Raw genomic sequence first — 23,645 nt, 5'->3', positions numbered from 1 at the left:
TTGTACTTTAACCAAGCACGCCCAATTCCAAGTATCAATGAAAACAATGAACAGTCATTCCCTACTTGTCACACAGTTTTACCCACCTTTATTATTTCAGTTGGGAAAAGATGCCAGAGTGGATGAATCCCAGCCTACTTACATGGTTTCTTGAAAGAAGCTTTTCCCTTACCTTTCTTTGACTGGCCTGATGCGTGTGTCATTCCCAGTGCCACTACCTGAGCTGCAGCTCTTCCAAATACTACCATCCATATCCCAGGTACTGACAGAAATCTTGCAAATGTGATCTCCCTTGCCTCCACAAAGCCTTCTAGATCACTGAGGAGATGTGGCCTCTCCTCCCTTTGACTCTTTACCCCCACAGATCCAGCCCCAAAAATTCCGTTTACCAAGTGAAATAATTTGGATGACAGCAAAAAGAGGGTTAAAGACATTTATAAAAAGTTTTATTTACAGACCATTGCCTAAGCATGAAACTCTCCAAATGACAGAAGTCACAATTTCTGTAACCTATGTGTACAAAGTGCACGTCTTTCCCCTTTCTTCTCTCTGCAGCAGCAGATGGAGGTAGGGGAGTATCTCTTTTTCTTTATACCTTTCTACCCCCAAAACAATGGGAGTAACAGCTGGGTCAGACTGAAGGGGACAAGACCTGTTGATAACTGGGTTATCCACCAGGCAGACTACGAATCATAGTTTAGAAGAAAGTAAGGTTAAGAAAAGCAACTCTTTGTTTACTTGTTCAGTCTGCCCAGTGGATTCTCTGCAGAAAAAGAACATAAGATAAAAGCCCCAGGGAATGGGAAAGAAAGGTTATTCAGCTATTCATTAAATTTATTCACAGACTCAATTCAACCACTTCAGGTTTCTCAGGTACATTTGACTCAGTTTCTATTCGCAACCCTGTTGCTCTGGGTTCAAACACAGGCTCCAAAACTGAATCTGATTATCCCAGTGGGAGACAACTCCTATACTCCCCAAGCAGTTAGTTGCATAAGCTCACATACAGCCCCACACTATCTGTGTCAGGCAGGGGTGAAAGGTTTTGGACAGCAAATGAAAACAGTGCCAACAGCAGCCCATTGCACAGGACGAGCTACTCAATCTGATTCCTCTTGGAAACAGCCTCAAGAGAGAATCTCCTGCAGTACCACCCTCCCTTGCACTCTCTGGTGGCAGGCAGAGGCGCTCTGCCAGCACTGTGCTGACCTGACAAGTAACAGGACCCAGCAAGGAGTGTATGGTTAAGAGTCAGGAAAGCTACACAATCACCTCGCTAGGCTACAAAGCACCAGCGTGAATGCGAGTGGCAAGGAGGAGCAGTGGCAGGTACAGGAGTTTACTGTGTGGAAATTCAACACACAGATGCCAATACAGAAAAGCGAACAGAATGGACACTGGACTCCGAACTCGAGGAAGACTCACTTCAAGGAGCTGATGTGTAATACATCCTCTATCAGTATGAGGCACTGCACAGGCTACGCACCAGACACAGGCTCCATTTGAGAGCTCTCATTCAGAGAAGGAAATGCTGCAGAGTGCTGGGCCTAGGTGTAGCTTCCTTATTACTTGGATCACATCTGTTCTGAGACACTGCTTTGCTCATATCAAGGCATGATCTTATTCTCTGAAGAATTCCTCTTTCTCAGAGTGACAGAATCAACTAGGTTGAAAAAGACCATTGAGATCATTGAGTCCAACCTATATGACCTAACATCAATATGTCAACTAGACCATGGCACTAAGTGCCACATCCAGTCTTTTCTTAAACACCTCTGGGATGGTGACTCCACCACGTCCCTGGGCAGCTCGTTCCAATGCCCAACCATTCTTTCTGTGAAGAATTTTTTCTTAATGTTCAGCCTTAACTCCCCCCAGTGCAGCTTAAGACTGCGTCTTCCTGTCCTGTCACTGCTTGCCTGGGAGAAGAGACCAACCCCCTCCTGGCTACAACCTCCTTCCAGGGAGTTGTACAGAGTTCCTCTTCCCCAGATGTCAAACAGCTCTGAAACCACCCAATCCAGGTAATAGCACTACGACTCACCTTGCAGTGGCAAGGTTCTTTTGCAGGGAAAGTTTTAAGTGCCTTTCAAGTGTATCTGTTCTTGTGCTACAGTTGACCTTTATTTTGTTTCCATACCACATAAGCATTACCTTGATTTACCCAAAGCATTTCCTTCCTCCTCAGCCTAGCCTAATGCAAGAAATACTGAGTTTTCCCTGTTCTCTCGTAGGATGGGTACTCTATTTTTGACATTGTAGCAGCTTCCTTCTTATATCCTACTCTAATTTGAATTAATCAGCATACATCACTACCAAGTACTATTGCTGAGAAAGGATGCTCACTATTTCTGAGATGTGCAGATGCCGATTCCTACATCAATGCATCAACTCGTGCGCACTGAGCCATTGTTAGAAAAGAAAGATACACCTGGGAGTGAGCAAGCTGACAGAGTGTTCTTGCCCTCTTTAATGTGGGCAGATTTTGGGCATGGCTGAGAAGAGATGTATTTAGCTCTCTGGAGACCAGAAAGCCAAATATTCCCAAGCACAAGTAATGCAGTGCCCTTCTGTGGCAGCCACTGGAATTACACAGTTATATGAGACCCTGGATTTTCTGTTGCAGATCCCAAGTTCCAGTCCCTCTGTGACAGCAGTTCCTACTCTTCTGGTCACCTCTTCAGCACTCTCTCTCTTCACTTGCAAGGTGCTTGTCTCTGGCTGTAGGAGAAAGTAAAAGAGAGAATTTGGCCTTGACCTCCCTTGTCATTCTGAAAAGTTGGCAGAACACGTGACCAGCTCCTTGGCTCCTGGGATCTGGAGCATTGCAGGCAGATGACTGGACCTGCTCTAGCCCATACCCTCACCAGATGGGAAAACCTGGCTGTGAGCCCACTCTCTGGAAGGAGAAGCAGCCTCACAAGAGCAAATGCACCAACAACTGTGCTCCATGACAGCTCCAGCAGCAGGGCACCGCTCTCCACTGGACAACAGAGCTAACAGCGTGTTACACAAAATCCAAACAACCGGCAGGCAGACCACTGCCATATTTCTGGGCTATTGGAATTACACTTAGGAGCCTTACATGTCCCTCCACAAGGAAGTCCATTTTGTTCATTAAAATGGTGGAAGCAAAGATTGAGCCTTGTTAGCTTCCAGAACCAGGTAGTTTAAGCCAGATCACACTAGGAAGTACTCACAATCACAAACTCTTCCCAGAGATCTCTGAAGTGGGGAGACCTGTCACTTTGGCTCGTTTATACAGTTCTTCAGAGCATGGCTCTTCTGCTCCCTCATGTTTGCGTTTTGGAGAAGCCTGGTCTGCTTGAGACAGCCTCACTGCTGTAGAAGGAAGAAGAGTCACTGCAATGGTTCTCCTGTGTTTAGATGGCCTCACAAGTACACCCAGGCCTAACCTGCCACAGAGCTGGGAGAAAGAAGACTGCACAAGCACAAAGGCATTTGGTCACGCCTCTCCGAAAACTTTTACCAAAAACTCTTTGTTAAAAGCAGAATTAAGTCATCCCGAACAAACACAAAAGTATTCTCCTTTGACAGAGGACAGTTTAATTATACCTGATTAACCCTACAGCGATCTGCACTTCTCCTTTAAGTGGCTGCATATGATCCCATACAGGCAACAAAAGATTCACATTAATGAACTCTTATTCTTCAGCCATTTTAGACATGAAGGCTCACTGGGGACTTCTGAAGAAGGTGTAAAGGAATGTAAATGTTTTCCTAGCCTCTTAAACACAGCCTCTTCTTATTAGAAAAGGATCTTCTCCTGTCTATAACCTTTAATGTCACATGAAAATCAAAAGCACACAAATAGATCCAACTCACCTGTACTGGTGCTGCAGCCCTGCCCTGAAGCCGAGTCTGTGACCGGGCCACTGAGATCTTCCACACAAGGGACGGATGCCAGTAAACCTAGAGAACGGCAAGAGGATCTCAGTTAAGAAAGCTAGGAGAAGCTTTTCACAGAAATACCTTAGTGATCACCAACCAGCACATCCATATCCCAAAGCAGGAAGAGTTCAGAGCTGCATTGACCTAGTGATGACTACAGACACACACCATGATCCAGCTGTGCATTTATTTAGAATACACTGCTAAGTTTTCTTACAAAGTGAAGAATGGACCATTGGTGGTATATAGATGATGCCATGTTATCAGCAGCTCTCAGACCTAAACACTCCACTCTTAACTGTCTGAGAACATAACGGAGCTCTCCCTGGAAACCAATTGAGCAGATTTGGCAGGCACTGCTTCCTCTTGCAAGGACAGGCCAGAGAGACAAGTAATACATATTTTAAATCATGACCTTTCCTCCCAGCATTTTATCTCCTATTAAAGACACAAACTTTTGCAATTGCTGGTACTTACAGAGGCCCCTATAGCGTGACAGCTGCTGGTAGATCTGCTTCATGCGCTCGATGTTCAGTCGGCTGGTCTCTGCGTGGTTCACCATGGGTTTGGGGTAGTCCACCCCAATGATGCACTTGGCTGCCTTCTGCACAGACTCCGGGGCATTCCATGGTTCGTAGATATATCGTGAAGGGAAACCCTTTAATTTGGGCAGATATCTCCTGCAACACAAGTAAAAAGCAGCATAACACACAAAGCACACAGAGAGTGTTGTGCACCTGTGAGCCACTGATTGACTTCAGCTTACAGATGCAGAAACAAAGATCAGCTCCAGTTAACATCACTTACTTCACGTAGTCACCACTGGGGTCTGTGCGACGTCCAAAGCCCACAGGACAGTAACAGTGGAAGAACTGCTGGAAGAACGCGCTGCACGAGAGCCACATCCAGCTGCCCGCATTCACGCTGAAATCTGCATCCAGCAACAGTTCATCAAACACCTGCAGCAAGTGGAGGAAAAGGCACTGAGACCTTCCCTGGGGAGGACTTTGTGGCAGTAGGACCCAAGATGCTATTTCAAATGGCAGGCACTGAGCTATGAGAACAGAGCAGTAGCACACAACTGATCTGCTGGCTGAAGTCAGTTGGCTGGTCAATGCATCTCACTTCCTGACACTTTCACTTAGAGAGGCATGGTCAGCTCACAGCTGATAAAGTGCTGGCTTATCTCTCATGCAGCTACAGACTAAATCACTACCTAGTGTTGCAGCAAGCTCTGGGTATTGATCCTAGCCTGGCAGGCATAATGAGTGTAAAGCACCAACCTTGGGAAGGAGATGATGCTGCACACAAAAACGTGCACCAAAGCAAGAAGAAAGAACCCGTCTGAAGGTCACAGAGCACACTACCACTGAGAGGCAGAAAGGTTTCAGCAGTAACTCACTCACATCCATGCGCAGATGCTGCACTTTAGCAGCACTTTGAATTATACTCTTTGTCAGCTTTGTGACTAGATGCCCCTGCCTCCACTCTTTGTGTAGGGCAGTATGTACACTGGGTAGGTTCAAGCTGTCTGTCCTTTCAGATGGCCCAAGAGAAGGGTCTTTTACCTCTTTCCTTGAGAGACTCTAGACTCAGATTTCACAGTCATGGAGCGCTCCCTGACCGGCACGGTGATGGATTTTATAACGAGGAAAAAGGTCAGGTTAAGAAGTGACATTAAACTTGCAAAGAAAACAGATGGACTGAGAGAATTTTTACAACCCCCCTGCCCCCCCAAAAAACCTAAAAGGCCCCCAAAACCCTAGTCTGTATTTACCAGTGGGTCCCAAACACATTTAGTTATGGTTACTTGAGGCTTGTGACAGTCGGAGCCTTGAGGCAGAAGGCAGAAAGAAGTCAGGCTGTTGGCTGGCCAAAAGCCTGCTAGCAAATCCTCTCTTCCATGCACCTTTTACACATGAAGCAAAAGCCATACCTGTGTGCCCATCCTTGCAGCAAGTGCCAGAGAGACTATGTTTTCCTTATGGCCTCCTGCAAATATCTGAAAATGCCAGGACTCACCCTGACTCCTGACTCCCAGCTGATCCAGAGGTCACCCCTGGTCAGGAAGCAGGCCACTGCATGTCTGGCCAGATGGTGGATCCACCCTTCTTGTCTCAGTTGGGTCATGATTGCATCAATCCAAGGGAAGCCTGTCTTGCCCTCTGCCCACTTTGCCAAGGCTTCAGGGTTCCTGTCCCAGGGGATTTGTATGCAGATGGGATTCCCCTCCATGCGATCAAACTTTGGGTTGTTGGTGGCTGCTGTGTAGAAGAACTCTCGCCACAGAAGCTGTCCGTACAGAGAGAGGGGGGGTGTGCTGTTCCGCTTCACCTGTGGAGGGGACACGGGTGCTCACAAGCACAGAAGGACTGGCTTCATGAAGCTGAGCTGTGAGGCACCCAAGCACTTACACACATTTCCCAAGTCAGCTACTGACCACTGCCATAAAGGAGCTCAATGCTGGAGCTCACCCCTTATCAGAAAGCCCAGATGGTAAAACGAGAGCACTGACAGAGGTCACTCAGTACAATGAGAAGTGACTGGAACAATGTAAAACTAACAGTAAATGGCTCTACATGGCTCAGTCCAAACTGAAGAATAAGGTACCACTAGATTCACGGCCTGTGTGAGTACATACAGGAGAATTACTTTCTTACCCAAAAGCCTCCTCTTTAGTAGCAATGAGCTCAGTCCAACAATTAAACACTAGGGAGGCAACTTATCTTTTGCACCAATTCTGGCACACTGTCTGGCAACCAGCATCATGCTATATATGCTCAAACCCCACCTGCCCTCCAGGTGAACATTTTGCCTTACCTTCTTATACAGCTCCCAGAGACGATAGTAAAACAAGCGGCAGGACAAGCAGCCAAAACGCAGGTAGGGACTGAGTCCTGTAGGGCTGGCCAGCAATGAATTGGCATTCATCCTTGGTCTTTCATAATTTGCAACCCATGCCTAGACAGAGTCAGGAGAAATGAGCCAAAAACCCCTTGTATTTGTGGGACACTGCTAAAGGCAAGCCTCTGTGCAGGTGGTGAGGCCACTCACATCTGACAGCACAGTCTCTTCTATTTACTTCCAACCACTGCTGGCAGAGATGTCCAGCAAGCAATCCCAATCCCATGCCTCATTCAAGAAATGCAAAACCTTTGCTCCAGGGTTTAAGCCAGTCAGTTATTTTGCCCAAGAGGATTAATTTGCTTTGCATACAGGAGCTAACAACCTGGAGGGTTCCTAGGGATACAAGCTAACACAACTGTTTATGTCCAGGTATGTCTATCTCATTTCACACACTGAACAAGTAAACCGGGGAAATTCAGACCCTTTTGTGGAGCATTATGTTGATAATTTATTCCCTCTTCAGCACAAGTATTTATGCTTTGATTTCCACAACTGACATCAACCCACCCAGCTTGATGGATTAAAGAAGTACAAAATGGTTAAAACTGAATCATGCTTTGGCAGCTGGGTCACTTTGAAATTGTTTGCCTTGTGCACAATAATCAAGAACACCAGCCCCATTGAAAAAAAATCTGAATATTACAACAAGGGGGTCAAGGAATGCCAGCCAGTGAGACACTCTATTAAGAAGCTGATGCACAAGGGGAAGGCATTCTTTTTTAAGCATGTACTTGCACCAATACTTAAGGTAAAGATAAAAAGAGATGGTGTGCAGCAGGGACTGAACAACTTAACAGAAGAATTTCCAAGTTTGCACTCCTCTAAAGGAAACTGAGAAGTAGAAACAAGGAAAAGAGTCCAATGTGCTTCAAAGAGCAGCATAAATAACATACTGCTCTAAATTTTTGGACCCGAGGAAGCCCATGAGCTCCCTGCTCTACACAAATCCTAAGATCACAGGAGTACACCAACAATAGTATACACCCCTTTCCAAAGGTGAATGCTATGACCACTGCTAGGAAGAGCAGGGAATGGGCTAATAGGCAACACTACATTTTTCATTTGGAGGTATAGTTTGCAGACACTATTTAAATAAGGGGTTACCTTTCTTTCCAAGTGTTTATCCAGCCGTGCCAAAGCTTCTGTCTCCCCTCCTTGCCAAACTGCAGGGGCAAGACCATCTGTAGGAAAGCCTGAGAGAAAGAAATTTGTAAGATTTGAAGCTATGCCTAGACAAAGGGCATAGATACAGGATTATGCACTAACAACAGCAAGACAGTACATATTACAGCTGCCTAATGTGGCTTACTTGCTGCTCTAATCCTTGTACAGCAGGCAAATCACGTAGGATATAGGGAGAGCCTGCTCATGACACTGCACTTCAAGGGCCTCTCCCTGCAATGCTACAGGCAGCCTTATGGTGATTTTCCCCATTGCTCACAGCCAGCGTTCTCTCTGGTGTGTCAGCACTACCCACAGGGCTCTGCTCCAAAGGCCAGAGCAGCTGGCAATGAAACATCTGCTTCACAGCTCTGCCTTACAAAACACCTTGCCATCGACATCAGCAGCTCACTAGATAGCCCAACTACTCCTGGTGTGGCTCCTATTCTGCTGAGGCTGGTACTGGGGAAGGCACTGGATTAGTGCAAAAGAACCCCTGCAAAGGGGGAAGCAATAATGCAGTCTCCCTGCAGTGCTCTGGGCAGAAAAAGGAGCCTCCCCTGGCAGCAAGTAGAGCAATGTAAGGATACAGATAATCTCACATTTGGCCAGATAATAAAGAAAGTAGATCCATGCAGGACTGCAGCCCTTAGGATACTCCTGTTGTGAAGCCCCATGCTTTTACATGACTGTTGAAACTGTGCCTTAAGGTATCAGGAGATACTTCCTATAAAGCTGGTATGGAGCCTCCAGTCACAGACACAGACAGTAAGTACTCTGCATTAGTCCTTTCTTCCCTTGCATTTAGATTCACTTCCCTGATGTAGGTCTTGCATTCCTCACACCTCAGCTATTCGTTCTCCTTCTTCAAGTCTTACAGGACTGTAAGGCACAGCAGGATGAGTGAAAGAAATTTTTGTAATATCTTTTGTCTTGCTAAGTTCCCAAATTGGTGCCACTTGGCAATGACGGAATGAAATTATCTAAGCCTGGTACACAGTTTACCTCTTCAGGTCTGTTACACAACATGCCTGAGACTGCAGTAGCAGGAAAGCAGCTGGTGAGGACATGAGATCCTAGTACAGAGGTTACATGCTCAGTATAGCAGAGAACACAATGACAGATGTAGAGCACTTCAGAGCAGTGCTAAAGGGGATGCTGGGCATCCACAGCAGTGCAAGGGACGCCAGTGTGTTATCACAAGGTCTGGCACTTGCTGAAAAAACTAGACTGTGCTATGGCTAGAGGCAGCCCATGTCAGGTGAGAACATGTGCCAGCCACGGGAAACAGTTCCACTAGATCCTATTTCAGCTGGTAGTAGTCCTTGCCTTCACTCTTGACACATACCCAGCTCTTCCAGGGATGGGACCCCATAGACATCGTCATGGTTTTCCTGGATGTCCACTTTACATGTTTCCATCTGCTGACTTATTACAGTGCTCACTGGCTTCTTTGGGAGCTCCATACGGCTAATGATGGCCTGGAAGCGCTTGTAGGTGAGGGGTGGCTTGTGGCCATTCAGCTCAATTATTCTGGAGATAAAATAAACAAGGTGAAACAACACAGCCTCACTACCACAGACAACACAAGGAAATGACATCCAAACTGGACCCTGCTATCTCTGCTCAGGATAGCCTTTCACTCTGGATTCAGAAATCCTTATAGATTTACATTTCATTTGATGCATCCCTCAAAGGGATATTAAAATCAACCAAACAAAATTCTAAAATACATCAGAAGACAAAACATCATATACTTCCTCAGCTCCACAGGGAAAAAAAAAACCCTCAAAACAGCTCCAGCTGAATCAAGCTGAGCATCACATCTCTCTCCTGGAGCTCCTCACCAGACCCCTGTATGAAATATGTGATTACTGCCTTTCTGTCTCCCCAAGGTGGCAAATCCTAGACCTGCATCTGGTTCCCCTGACATCTTGTGATATCCTAATCTGATTGACCGTACTTCCTTCATGTCTGACAGAGAAGACTCAGCCTGTTAGTGACCCCTCCTCCACCTGTCTTGGTTGAGACAAATCCCAGTTTGCATCATTCCTCTCTCCCTGTGATTAGAGAGATCACTATCCTCCTCCATGCCATAAGGTCACGAGCAGCCCTGTCTCATGGTATTGGCCCGTGTCAGATCACACTGTAGAAAAAGACAGTCAAGGTTCCCCATTCCTCTACTTCACCGAGCATCCACAGCCTGCTGGGGCCACACAGTCTTGTTTTTCCTGTGACAGAGAGCTTTGAGAAACCCCCATGCCAAGGTAAACTTCTCCAGGCTGAAAAATGTCATTTTAACCCTTCTCCTGTAGGAGTGGAAGGAGTTAACAACAAAGCCGACAGCACAGGGATCGCCAGCATTACATAAAGCTGAGACAGGCAACCCCAGAGCTCACACAGGAGCTGCAGCACAGCAGCCTTCCCCACCCATTACAATCAACAGCTTATGCAAGGGGCCGGTCTTAAAGCCGAGTGTTCCGGCGGGCGCCATGTGCCGCCCCTTCCCCCGGGGCCGCACGTGTGGCGGGGCGGAGCGACACGCCGGCGCCGGGCGCTCCCGCACGTGTGCTCCGCGGTGACCCGGCTTCCCCGCCGCACCGGCAGCGGCCCCAAGCCCTCCCACACACCCCGGCCGAGGGAAGCGGAGCCTTTCCTACGGGCAGCACGGCTGAACAGATTGAAAATGAAACCTCCTGCAGTTTCCTCCCGGTTTTCTGCTTTTAAGTTGTAAACACTGGGAGATAACGACATCAACGAACAGGGCAAGGAGGGAGGGAAGGCCATCGGGATGTGCACAGACTGCAAAGTACTGTACATTTTTAGTGCCAGGCTAAAACAGACGTGGCCACGGTGTGGGCAGAGCACTCTGACATAGACATAGCCACAGAGGCAGACATATTTGCATTTGCCTTACAGCCAACACGTTCTGTCCCGCATCACCACACCTGAGCACATCTCCTCTGCTTTCCTGCATGCACTTTTTTGCTATCTGTCTCCATGTTCCACCCCAGAGATGGAAAGAAATGACAGCACTCATGAATACTACTCACCACACTCTTCTCTGTGGCTGCTTTGTGAGTCCCTAAACAAGACCAGCCAAAGATCCCTAGAAAATCAGTGTTTCCATTGGATGAGAAGTGAGGCATTTCCAGCTACAGCACTCTAGAGAGGCTCACTTGTTTCCATAGAAATTCAGAACTCAGAAGAGAAAATGTGACAAAGCTGCACCGTGTTTGTCCCGAGGTGCTTGTGATGGAGGCAGGGAAGCTTCTTCCACACTGCCTCTTTTCTCAGTCCTGCTAAAGCTGCCGTTCAGTCTGAGATCCACACTATTGTACACGATCCAAAGCTAAAGCTTCTGTGGACAGCTAGCTACATGAAGCAAATCACTGTGACTAGCAGATGGATGCTAGTGTCTGTACTTGATATCCTCAAGGATGTGAATATGAGTGAAGTTACCTAGTACCACTCCTGAATTCCTAAAGAGTTATTGGATCTGGGACACAAATATTTTAAGATAGGACTAGGACAAGTTGTACATTTCACAGCACCTGACACTGGCATTATGCACTAAATCTGGACCTTTCACAATACTGCCAGGAAAAGAAGTATTGAATATTGGATATTGCACAATATGGGATATTATACTACACTTACTGGGTATTGTATGCAGCCTTCTGTACAAAAAATTGTACAGGAAACTCCCCAAGCAGGAGTCCTTTCCTTCCTCATACTGACCTTCTAATCCAGGCCATACACTTTCAGAAGACTTTCAATGACAAAAAAGAGGAGGTCCCTCCCCAGGATTTAATACCCCCACTTACCCATCTCCCCCAGCCCAATTTGCCATATGCAGCAGTTGTTCTAGTTTTCTTGAAGTGGAACAGAGAATCACTGTATTCATTGCACAGAACCTAACCTTAGTGAGCATACCCAAAACTGGCTGTGCTACCAAACTAGCAATATGCTGCCCAGCACTATCTGACAGTAGTACCTTGATGCCAGAAGTTATGAAGGTCTATTTGACCATCAGTCACACTTCACCTCAGGAGAGTAGGCAACCCAAACCTGACCAAACAATTCCAACATTGCTATGATTATAAGGTATCCTACAGTCAGTCACCTGTGACAGCAGAGTGTCTGCAGACTCAAACTCACGCCCTCACAGGTGTCAGCTTCTGAATCATCTCCATAGCAGTGGAGCTTAGGAAATGGGCTAATGGGCTTAGGAAAGCTGCTGGCCTCAAACACCTGACACCTCAGCTCACTTGCAAATGACAAGGCTGGGTTCTAGCAAGGGACTGAATGTGCTCCCCCGCTTCCTTGCGGGAGGAAGAGCTGGCTGCCAGCACTCAGGCCGCCCAAAGCACCCCAGCACCAATTCACATGGACTGTTTTGTTAGCCTTGCCAGCTTATGCAATTGCTCTGATCCAAATTCCCACTCCAGAGAGCTCATGGAGGGCTCTGTCTACATAGAACAAAGGGCATTTCTACAGATTCAGAGAGGAGATGGAGAGATAACCAACTGATCTGTCCATCCAACAGATGCTGAACAAAGAACAAGCAATTCACCTTCCCCAGAAACACATACTGAGAAGATGAGAGATGAAGAAGTGACTTGATGACAGGCTGGGTATTGGCAGTGGGGGAAAACACCTGACATCAGAGCACCTTGCAGGACAGGAGAGGATAACAAGATGTGGCAGGCAGAAGTTTGAGTAAACCTTCTTAGAAATAACCCACCTTTTTGACATAGTGTACTGAACTGCAGAAGCACCAAGGCATACATGCTTCCCCATGCTTGGTTCCTTTAAGTTAGCACGTGCTCCTATGAGAACATATTCTACTGTCATTTCAGCCTTAGGCTAGAGTATTTGAGGAAAAGGTGATTCTGATGCATGCTACAAACACACAAGATCACAGTGTTCTTTTCTGACCTAAACCACTCCCGCTGAACAACCCAGCCTGCCTGGGATTACAGAACCCACAGTGCTGACCAGAAGTAAACACGCTACAAAGGATTTAGATCCTAAGGGGAAATCCTAAGGGGGAGAAAACAGGCAGATCCAGGGAAGAGACAAAACAACCTGTCATCTAGAAGTTGTCTGACAGAATAACTGTCAAGTAAAGGCTTATGAGCAGGCTAAGCTGATACCCAAGAGATTATCTTTTCTGTGTGACTTCTACAATCTGAACATTGCTTATCTTGATTGGGAATTCCCAGATTTTCTTAGGAGTATTTACCAGCACTGATATTCACTTTCTACACCCCTCTCCTTGTTTTGGGAAAGAGGAGGTGAAAGATGCTCTCATAATCACAAAGCTATGGTGGTAATGCCAACAAGGGGCACATTGTAATCTTCCTACTGGGTAAAACTGGTCAAATTCACAAGTTAACTGAACAGGCTCTTGGCAAATGTTTAAAAGAAGCTGGTGAAGGTGGTACCAGGAATACACTGCAGGAGACAAGAGAAGTGTTGGATTCATTTATGTAGGAGTGAAAGATTAGTCTAAATTGTTTGAAACCAGGCTGACAATCTTGTCAGAAACCTGATTAAAGAAAGATGAGAAGAAGGATGCCACCACCAGGTATTATTACCACCTGCTAAGTATGCAGGAAAAACATTAGGGTGAGCAAGGGACAACACATACCAAGAGTTAGAAGCTGAAGGGAGAGATAGTCTGAGACTTCCAGGAGAAATACAGTATCAAAAACTTATTACCACCTGCTGAGAAATTTCAGAGATGCAAAGAACCAAGAAATGTCAGACTAACTGGAGACTTCAAGTACATCCACACAGACTGGGTATCTATCACACCCCATCACCTGCCAAAACCCAGTTTTCTAGTTGCTATAAATGACTGCTCCATGAAACAAGAAATCAAGAACTCACAAGAAGTGTTAATTCATGATTTAGTCTTAGACAGTGCTAAGGTATAGCTGAAAATGTTAGTTATCACTTGCCTGCTCTAACTGTGACTTTAGCATGCATCAATTTAGCACCCTTCCAGGAGCAACAATATCATACAGATGTGAAAAACTATTTCAGAAAAATCACAAGAGTCAAAACAATTAAAGAATAGCATCAGCTAAGACAGAGGCAGAATCTTTTGTAAAAATGAAGACAAAGACAGAAACCCACCAAATTTTGGTAGGTTGAATTAAAAACCACAGCCTTCTTGCATCTCCTAATCAAAATGAAAGATTGAGAAACCTTTTAAAAAAGTGTAAGTAATAAAAAAACCCAACCAAAACCATCCTGTTTACAGACACTCCAAGATATTTATAGGCCCAAGAGGTGATCAACTCATTAAAGAAAGGAGACTGTAAGACCACAAGAAAATCCCAGCATATATTTTTGCAGGCATATTCACTATGGAGGTATCTAGGGAGGTTATGACTTGGTTTTTTTAAAGAAAATGTTATCAGATGCTGTGACAGATTGGGAGACCAGGAAAAAGTGCCACAAAACTTGAAAAGCTTGCCAGGGCCACCAAATATTCACCCAGAAATTGTAAAGGACGTCATGAAATGCACAAGCTAATAGCTGCTTGCTGCATGTAATATAAAACTGTCCAAATACTATGGGGAAAAAAAGGAAAGTAAATAGCAGTCCAGATTTTAAAAGCATTTCAGAGGCATCAGAGGGACAAATGAATAGACTGATATGAACATTAGGCTGATGGGTAGAAAACACTAATGGAAACAGTGAATGCATGGATATATGCAATATGTTGGAAGGTTAATTTGGCCTTGGTAAAAGGAAGTTGTGCCTGAAAATCTATTAGAGACATCTGAGCCTGGGGCAAGGGAGATTTAGTTGATATATCCTATGTGAATTTTGAGAAGCCATCTGACTAGATCCCTCACTGAAAAAATTTAAAGAAACCACAATAATTTGCAGTAAAGGGAAAGGTCCATGCAGACAAAATTCTTTGATTTACAGAATTAGAGAAGAAATCTATTTTTCCAACAGGAAGAGAAATCCTATACAGAGCTGAGCTACAGCTTTTGCTGCTCAATATTTTTTACAAAATATCTGGGAAGGGACAAAAAAGAGTATGATGATAAAGTTTACTGACGCAGTAAGCTATCGGGATAGCAGAAGATAAAAGGCAATTAAAAAATTTCCCTATATACCACATAACCAGCTGCCAAAAATATCAGATGAAATTGCAGTGCTGGTCATATTGTTTCTCCATATGCAATCTTAAAGTTATTTATACAGTAGCAGCCTCTCAAATAGCTATGACCATTCTGGAAGGAAGCCCTGAGACATCAGTTTAATGTTTAGCAGCACTCAGAAAAAAAACCAGAAATAATGCTACTGTTAGGAAAAGACAGGACACATTATAGCACTCTAAAAATCCATGTTGCTTCTACATTTCGCGCACTCGTCATTTTCACCACTGCTCTCCACCTCTAGAAATACCTGGAAATATAAAGAAAGGTAATAAACCAAGAGATTTAGAACAGATTCCACCTGAAACTCTCCGCTTTGGAAAATACATAGGTGACATGAAGAAGAATGTGATGGCTATTGACATTGGAGGGTGAGGATGTAATAAACATGGTATTCTAATGCAGAATTAGAAAGCAGAACCTGTTCAGGAGACAGGTTCAAGTATCCTCCTCGCTCCAGAGACAAGCATTTCCACACATGTGCTAACTGCAAAGCTCCCTCCCATAGGAAATTATGGATGTTAAAGATTTATAGGTGAAAATCCACATTCAGCATTACTAGCACAAGCGTTACTGGCACATTATTCACATCAGAAAGAAAAGGGGAAAAAAAAGGGGAAAAATAAAAAAAAAGCAAGCAACCTGTAAGAATAGTACTAAAACACTATACTGATTTTGAAGTCGAGCATACCTGAGAATCTTAGCTGAAAGACTGTCACCATAATTTAAAATCACATGTATATAGAGGGATTATACATATAAGTAAATATATAAAAACTCAACATCAAAACAACAAACACAGCAAACACTCAACAAAGACAAAGCATTCAGGTTTTAGAAAAAGGAAAGTTTGTTCCAATCTACCTTGTTTTACTTCTTCCAGCTGTCCTGACACATCCATCAATTAAAAGCCCTGCTTTCATAACCTCTTTGAGACAACAGCTCAACTACCTTTATTACAATGAAGCAAAAAAAAAAAAAAAAAGCAGTCCATACATTGAGGACATGCTCAAGGAGAGCAATCAATAGGACACAGCTGAGCAAATTAAATTACACTCAAGTACAGAGTTTAATAAGCTTGAGGCAACACCTTTCTGTACATTCACATCACTGTCAGCACTTGGACGTGTTCTAATCAAAAGTGGAGTGTGCCAAGTAATCCTTATAGGCTTGCTCAGGATGACAGTGATCAGTGTAATGGAAGAGACTGAAGTCTGAAGACACAACAATCCCAGCCTAGCCCTGACAGCACCTCTGCCCTTTCTCTCCCCTACCTGTCCAGGTCATAGAGGGTGTGGGAGTTCTCTATCACCACCTCCACACCAGCCTCCTTGGCCAGTTTGATGATAGCTGCATCCCTCTCCTTTCCAAACGGCTCCGAGTCATATTCAAAGGTGAGACGAGTGACTCCCCATTCCTGCAAGAAAAACAATACACCCAGCTGTCAAACAGAAGACTATTTCTAACCAGCACAATTACAGATGAAGATTTCAGAATTCCTGAGCAGTTTAAAGTTCTGGAAGCTTTGAGAATGTTCCTGTGAGGAACAGCAATCTGAATTTGAGATAAGCAAAAAAGCAACAATTTCATCAGCTCTAGCAAACATCAGATCTGCTATGCAAATTTGTAGATGTCAGGTTTAAAACACATCAGAGGTGGTTCAGTTCTTGTCTATTACTGTTCTTAGATTTCAGCTCAGTTCCTGAGCCTATCAATAACACGTTTTGTTGCACATGCTGTCCTGAGGTAACCTTACCATTCTCTTCCAGCATTTGCAAAAAAAGCATTTCAGAAAACTCTTTCAACAGAAGTTCTGCTCAACCCTCGTGTTTTTATGTGGCAGCATTAAGTAAAACCAATACAGTCTAAATTTTTCCTGGTATCTCTTTAAAGACATCACACAATAGGAAACCAATGTCCATCCCAAACAGAAATAAACAGGAAATTGCAGGACATAGGACAGCAACTGAGTGAACCTTTCTGGTGTGCACAGCAGAGTATGATACTGCAATTCAGATTTAAAGTCCTGCCTTTTTGGAGTTATTTTAGAATTGTAGAATTATAGAATGGTTGGAGCTGGAAGGAACCTTAAAGATCACTTAGTTCCAACCCCCCTAGTCAAGCCATGCATTTATTCTCATCTTCATACCTTTAATAGATCCCTTACAAATTACATGGCATAGGTCTTATGAAAGAGCACTCAGCCTCTTCCAGGCTTTTCTAGAGCACAGATTGTTCTCAATGTCTGTGGCCTAGTTTTCCTAAGAAAATGATTCCTATGAGAAGAGGTTTAATGGTTTCCACAGTGACCCTCCCAAGACATCCATCAAGCAGAGCAGCAGCCCACAGATTTGTTTAGCAAACACAACCAAAAATCTACAGACATTTAAAAAACACCCTTGCACAACTAAGAACCATATTCTCCAAGTGAGACAGTCTAAATCACCCCTGTATATACAGAAGACTTTTCTACCTGCAAAACAGAAGCAAAGCACAAAGAACAAATGTGGTTAGTTCCCTGAAGATCATTAAAAATAATGCCAAAGATGGGGAAGGGGATTTTGAAGCAGAAAACAACTGTACAATCCACCTACATGTCTGAACTTGCAGACTCAGCCCTAAACTTAATTTTAGGAAGGACAGAGTTATGTACCAATTAATGTATATCTTAAAGATATCCTCCACCCATTTTTTAAAGTAAGAACATGATAGCATCCATAACTCAGAGCAGGGATCAGACAGACATTCCAGGCCCTGCCCTGCTCCTATTTAACAGCTACATTTTAAACTTTCCTTTCTTCTATAAGAAAGCCAGGAGCAACTGGAAGGCTTGGAGAAGATGGATTTGGTCTCAAAGGAATACACATTACTACCTTGAAAGAATGGAATGGAATAAAAACCCATTAGGCTTACAGGGATTTTAGGTAAGCAGCTAACACTTTAAATTCAGCTATTTCCTACAGTTTTGAGAAGGCCACTGCTCTATGTGATGCAGTAGTACACAGAAAGCAGAGCACAACCAACCAGAAAATCTGTTACCTGTATGACAGTAAATTGCTACAGATATACAAAAGAAAGGCCATGACTGATGACCTGCCTCTTAGTATCTAACCTAGAGCAAAGAAAAACTGTAGGGGAAAAAGCACCAACGGGATTGTGACAACACTTCAGTGAACAGTGCACTTTTATAGAGGAGGTAAAGCTACAAATGTTTATTCAGAAGAAGTGAGACAAAAAACTTCTGCAAAGGTTAACACATTGCTAACAAGTACACTTGTCATGGTATCCACGCACAGCAGTGCCTGTTAATGACAACACAGCTCAGCTACTAGCAGAGAGAGCAGAAATTACATTAGGCCTAAGTATTGCAGTAGTAAATGTGACATAACTCTCCTCTTCACAAAAACCTGACAGCAAGGTACAAGCTGCTGCTAATTCTGTGTTCAGTGCAGCAGCTCTGGAGAGGCCTCAATCTCTACCAAAGCCATACATTTACCATGTCGTAGCATCAACTTCCCTCTACTTTTTTCAGCTCTGTTACAGCACATCTGAGATATTCATCAGCTCACCTGCCCAGACAAAACAGACTGCAGTAAAAAGCAGTTCTGGCTGATTACACAATCAATCTCTTCAAACTTCAGACTCTGCCAACTAGTTTTTGTCCTTTAACCAAATGAGCATTTTTCTCTGATATATTTTTAATTATCCTGTGAATACCCTAAACTGAAGCGGGCATGAACTATTATTAGCTGGAACTTACTTGTAGATCAAAAGATAAAAATAATCCAGACTCTGAAAAGGCTAAAAGCAGCACATAGTTTGTGTCGTGTTAAGATGCAAAAGTCAAAATAAGTATCCGTGCCCCTTCTCATCTGCACAGTCCTGTTCCTCCCCAGTACTAACTGCCCTCCTCCAGAAAATACACATCAGAACCATTTACAGAAGGAGGGTACATATTCAAGTTCACCTCTCCTTCTCTGGCAGCTGGTCTATAGGATTTGGGGGACACTAGTTCTGTCAACCATACGTAAGGCACAGCCCACATAACACCCCCAACTCATATGACTATTAAGCGCCACTTTTTTTTCATTTCATTTTGTAACGCTATCAAATACATTGTCAAAAATCTTCAAAGACATTGGGACATCTTAGAGCAGGATGGAGAAGAATGACACTGTATGAGAAGCCCTGATATTCAAGGAGATGCTCTTGTTAGCCCTGACATCAGCAGCACTGACATACCACTTTAAAAATGTACCCCACTAATCCATTATTGATCACCAAGGTAACTGCATATTCCACATCCTAAACAGTACATCAGCAGGAAGCTTGCACCAAAGCTATATCCTGCTGCTGAGATGTCTAAACTGCAGTCTTGAACAGAAAAAGAAAATGAAGGTCAGCTAACATAAAAGCTCCTGAATTTTGAAATTTTAACACAAAATCCCACTTGCAATCCACATACAGATCAGTGTACTTTCTTCTGTTGTCTGTAAAGCAGTCTTCCAAAGTAAAAACTGCAATAAGCAAATAGCCACTAGGGAAGAAATTCTCAACAAAGAAGGGTCTGTGTGTCACAGTGCAGCCCTGTGAGAGGTGACTTAGAGGAACAAAGTTCAAGACCACCATCCAAAAAGAGAAGCTTGAGCACCCTGATAGTAGGTTACACCCTACAACTACATTTCTTTGCAAGTCTGAGTTCAGGTGCAGATCTGGCTCCCAAGGTGGTCCTTATAGATAGTAGTTAGTTAGTTGTAGTTAAGGAGGAAAGTTTGTTATAGTGAAGAAGTAGTTATAGTTAAAGAGATGCCGAGGGAACCACCAATCATTAGGGAGTGAAAGCAAGTTTAGCACCAGGTCACTAATTTTTCTTCATTATGCTCCAAAAAAATTTTTCTCTTACTTTAAAGAGTCTTGGGAAGACATCTGTTGGCTGCCCTCGCACGACAAACAAGCGAGAGTTCAGTTTCCTTAAACTGTTGTCCAGATCTTCCAGGGACTGGAGAAGAAATCTGCAGAGAAGGAACAACAGCAGTTAGTGTCAGTCAGATGGGTTACAGCTAAAAGGCAAATGAGAATTTGCATGGAACTCCAGCAAACCTGTATCACCAAAGGAAACTGGAAGTTTGGACAAGAACCAGAAAACAAGAATTCGTATTTATTTCTGATCTAACAACTTTTACGAGATTGCAGCATCAGACAGCTTCCATTCACTCACATGCAACTTGTGCTTGTCCAGATCCAAGAGGCTTCCAGGATGTTCTTCTTACTGCAACCCACTTCCCACGTTCTCCCTCAGAGGTGGGATAACACCCTTGTCAATTCTTCTCTCCACATTACATGGAGAAAGCATAAATCATGTAATTTCCTACTGTGCATTTTTTCACAGGTTTTGGGGCAAAAAGGGATCTTGCATGTGAAGCAGAAAAATTTTGATGCATTACTCCAAGGAAAGCAATGAAATACTGCAAGAACTGTGCAGATTTTACAGTTCTAGCTATAAATACACCATGTCACAGCAGAGAAATGTACTCTCCTAGCTCATCAGTATTACAAGACTGAGCACCAAGATCTCCTGAGGCAAGAATCATCTGTACATTGAATAATTGCAAAGAGAACTGCAATTCACCTTGCACCATGAAGGCACAGAGATGAGATCATACCAAGACATTCACCTATTTCCTCTCACCCCAAAACTCTAAAAAGCCATGTAAGTGCTTTCTGCATTTAACGGTATGTCTTCTAATCCCCCACTAAGCTATAAAACACCAAATGTATAATATTTGCTTTCCCAGTCACACATCACCCCATCTACATAGTAACTTCACTTTGTTTTATTTAACTCTGCAAAAGACACCAGCTCTAAAACATCAGTGTCCCCTCAGCACCCAGCACTGCTGGCAAACACACAACCCTTTGTAAGTGAGCCTGCCAACCCTTACCTTTCCCTCCATCCTCCATGCCCACCCTGCAGTGTGATCTGCCAGATCACACTGCCTCAGCTCCCTAAAGGCCACCCACAGCTAAGGAAAGCCAAGCTACTGCACTGCAAAGTGGCAACTTCTCTCTCCTCAGCTCCACTGCCCATAACCTGAACTGTGAGCTTCCAGATAGAACAAGCTTGCTCTGCACTTCTGGAGGGAGAAAAAGGTGCAGGGTTCAAAGAAGGGCACTCTATCACAAGGGAGAACACCCAGAACCAGGTCCAGGTAACCTAAACAAACTACTCCCTGAGCCTCAGCCCACTGTCCATTTATTAAGTATGAGCATCAACTACTCAATACATTTGTGAGAACTAGGTAAAACATAAGCATTTGCCTTTGAAGAACAAAACTCTGAATACAAGTATTTGGATTTTAAAAATTAGCATAACAAAACCAAGGCTCACAATGGGAATGAATGGAACTTTGGCCAACTTAACTTGCTAATATGCTTTTTGCCTAACAGCCAGTAGTGCTCATTTCTGACACCTGCAGTAGTTCCAGACCTCCAGAAAATATGATTTTTAAAAACTTTGCTTGCTCATATATTCCAGGATTACAACATAAAGAGGACTCCTAACTGTTTCCCTCCCTTCGCAATGTTGGTGGAAACAAACAAGGATTAAACAGATCAGGAATTAATCTGTTGTGGCACCACTTTGGTTCTTGCAAATGAGGACAGTCACCAACAACAGCAGCACGTCAAAGGCATTTCTGTCTGCTGCTGCCTGCAGAAAGTCTGGTCGACGGAAAGATCAATTTGGATTCCTATAACAGAATTCACAATTTTCTGCCCTTTGAATGACTACACTGAGGTAACTTCTGCACATTTACAATTTTTAAGCCATCCTCTACTTCGGGATTCTAGAAACAAATAGATATGACCCATACAATCCCATTCCTTGAAGTGAAGCCAAGGTGCACAGAAGAAGCAATCAATTACAACTACAGTTACCCTAGTGCACAGCCACGTGACATTTCCAAGAGCTCTCAAAGCATCTTTACCCAGGTGGTTGTCTGTCAACTTCTTCCTCTGAGGGGGTAGTGGGAGATCTGCTTCACTTATGCGCAGGGGAGTCTTACCCGGGAGAATCCCTATCTGGATTGGGCTTCCAAATGTTTAGGCTGCTGAGACCTGACACAACAGCATTATGTAATGTTGGCTACAGGTACGCGAGGTCTTGATCTTTGCACAGACATGACCCATGCTATACATTTTTCCATTTGCAGAAATGAGGAAAAGCCCGTTCAGCTTCATCTCTAGTTTCTTAGCAGCAGCCGATGTGTATTTCCCTAAAAGATCTGAGCGATGGGAGGAACGGAGCTGCGTGCGCACATGCCTGGGCGCGCCCGGCAGCCCAAGGGCAGAGGGGAGGCGTGGTGCAGCCACGAAGCTGAAGATTATTTTCCCTCGTCTCTAAATTCAGGGAAAAGGATTTCCCAAAGCTAAGTATCCATCGGTTGCTGCTCTCATACACTCGCCCCACTGTAAAGTCTAATGACATTACATAAAGCTGAAGGCATCCTCCCACACAGTCAGGCAGCACCGCTGAGAAAACCGCGGCGAGGCCAAGCGGACAAGGCACAGCCGCTCTCCGGCGGGAGGGCCGGGAGGAGCAGTAAGTGAGCCCGACACGGAAGCGTGTGCGGCCCGACCGACACGGCCCACACCGCGTCCAGAGCGCTCCGGTGCCGCGGGAGCCTCCTCGTCCCGCACGGTCCCACCCGCGGCCCGCAGGCCCGGTGCCACTCACCGCCAGCGGTTGATGCCCACGGCGGAGGAGGCGGCGAACCAGGGATCCAGGATATAGATGCAGCGGAGGGACGTGGCGTCCCGCAGCGCTTCCTGCAGCGCCGGGTTGTCGTGGAGCCGCAGCCCGCGGCGGAACCAGTGCACGGAGCGGCACAGGGCCGGCGCCGGGCCCAGCGCGGCCGCCGCCGCCATCGCCGCCGCCCGAGCCGCGGTGCCCGCCCCGCCCCGCCGCGTGATTGGCGCGCGCGGTGGCAGCCAATCGGCGGGGCGGGCGGCGCGCCGGGGGCGCTGTGCTGCCCTCCAGCGGCCGAGGCCGCAGCTGTCGCCCGAAACCGCCCCGGAAATGGGAAATGTCGCTGCCACCCTCAGAGAGCGACCCCCGAATTTAGTCAGCAGGGTTGGTCTTACAGGTCAACGTTGAAAATCCCCATTCCAATTAAAAAAAAAAAATGTTCAAAGACCCTAAATGGCATCGAAAAGGTACCTGTGACCACGAACCCTGGAGCAGGAGCCCCTTCCACGCCCCCCCCCCCCCCCCCCAAATTCAGCAGGAACATATTCTGGGCAGAAATGGAGTTTTCTTCGGTAGGTGTGGTCAGACATCACTCACGGGACATGGTACATCATGTAGGATCGATGGAGCAGGGTATGAAGCAATGGCATGGACTGCCCAGGATCGCTACCAGAGTAACTTGACATTTAAAAGGGACAGGGATTTAGAAAGCTGGTGCAACGTCACAGCTC

General features: G+C 45.0%; 1 protein-coding gene across 2 annotated transcripts; it reads right to left on the bottom strand.

Annotated features, from left to right (window-relative positions):
- Positions 1–419: 419 nt before the first annotated feature.
- CRY2 (cryptochrome circadian regulator 2) lies at positions 420–23,106 on the bottom strand. 2 transcript variants are annotated; one of them, XM_053945450.1, is made up of 12 exons: positions 22,903–23,106; positions 20,071–20,179; positions 16,442–16,584; positions 9,329–9,513; positions 7,924–8,012; positions 6,733–6,873; positions 5,935–6,246; positions 4,720–4,871; positions 4,390–4,592; positions 3,847–3,933; positions 3,201–3,342; positions 420–2,721 (listed from the first exon to the last, which is right to left on the bottom strand). In XM_053945450.1, the coding sequence occupies exons 1-11, from the start codon at positions 23,091–23,093 to the stop codon at positions 3,203–3,205; spliced, it is 1,752 nt and encodes a 583-aa protein (XP_053801425.1). In that variant the 5' UTR covers positions 23,094–23,106; the 3' UTR covers positions 420–2,721; positions 3,201–3,202. The 2 variants fall into 2 exon arrangements, with proteins under 2 accessions (XP_053801425.1, XP_053801426.1); XM_053945451.1 differs by having other exon boundaries at positions 3,201–3,339.
- Positions 23,107–23,645: the final 539 nt, after the last annotated feature.

Source organism: Vidua chalybeata, chromosome 6 (assembly GCF_026979565.1).
Source record: "Vidua chalybeata isolate OUT-0048 chromosome 6, bVidCha1 merged haplotype, whole genome shotgun sequence".
Classification (NCBI taxonomy): Eukaryota; Metazoa; Chordata; class Aves; order Passeriformes; family Viduidae; genus Vidua; species Vidua chalybeata.
This window is presented reverse-complemented; position numbering and strand designations above follow the sequence as displayed.

Excerpts from the sequence above, each read along its gene's own strand:
- CRY2 (XM_053945450.1), bottom strand. The coding sequence starts at position 23,093 with ATGGCGGCGGCGGCCGCGCTGGGCCCGGCGCCGGCCCTGTGCCGCTCC. Across the intron at positions 9,514-16,441 it reads ACCCTCTATGACCTGGACAG|AATAATTGAGCTGAATGGCC; the intron begins GTAGGGGAGAGA and ends TTTTATCTCCAG. Across the intron at positions 4,593-4,719 it reads CCCAGTGGTGACTACGTGAA|GAGATATCTGCCCAAATTAA; the intron begins GTAAGTGATGTT and ends CTTGTGTTGCAG.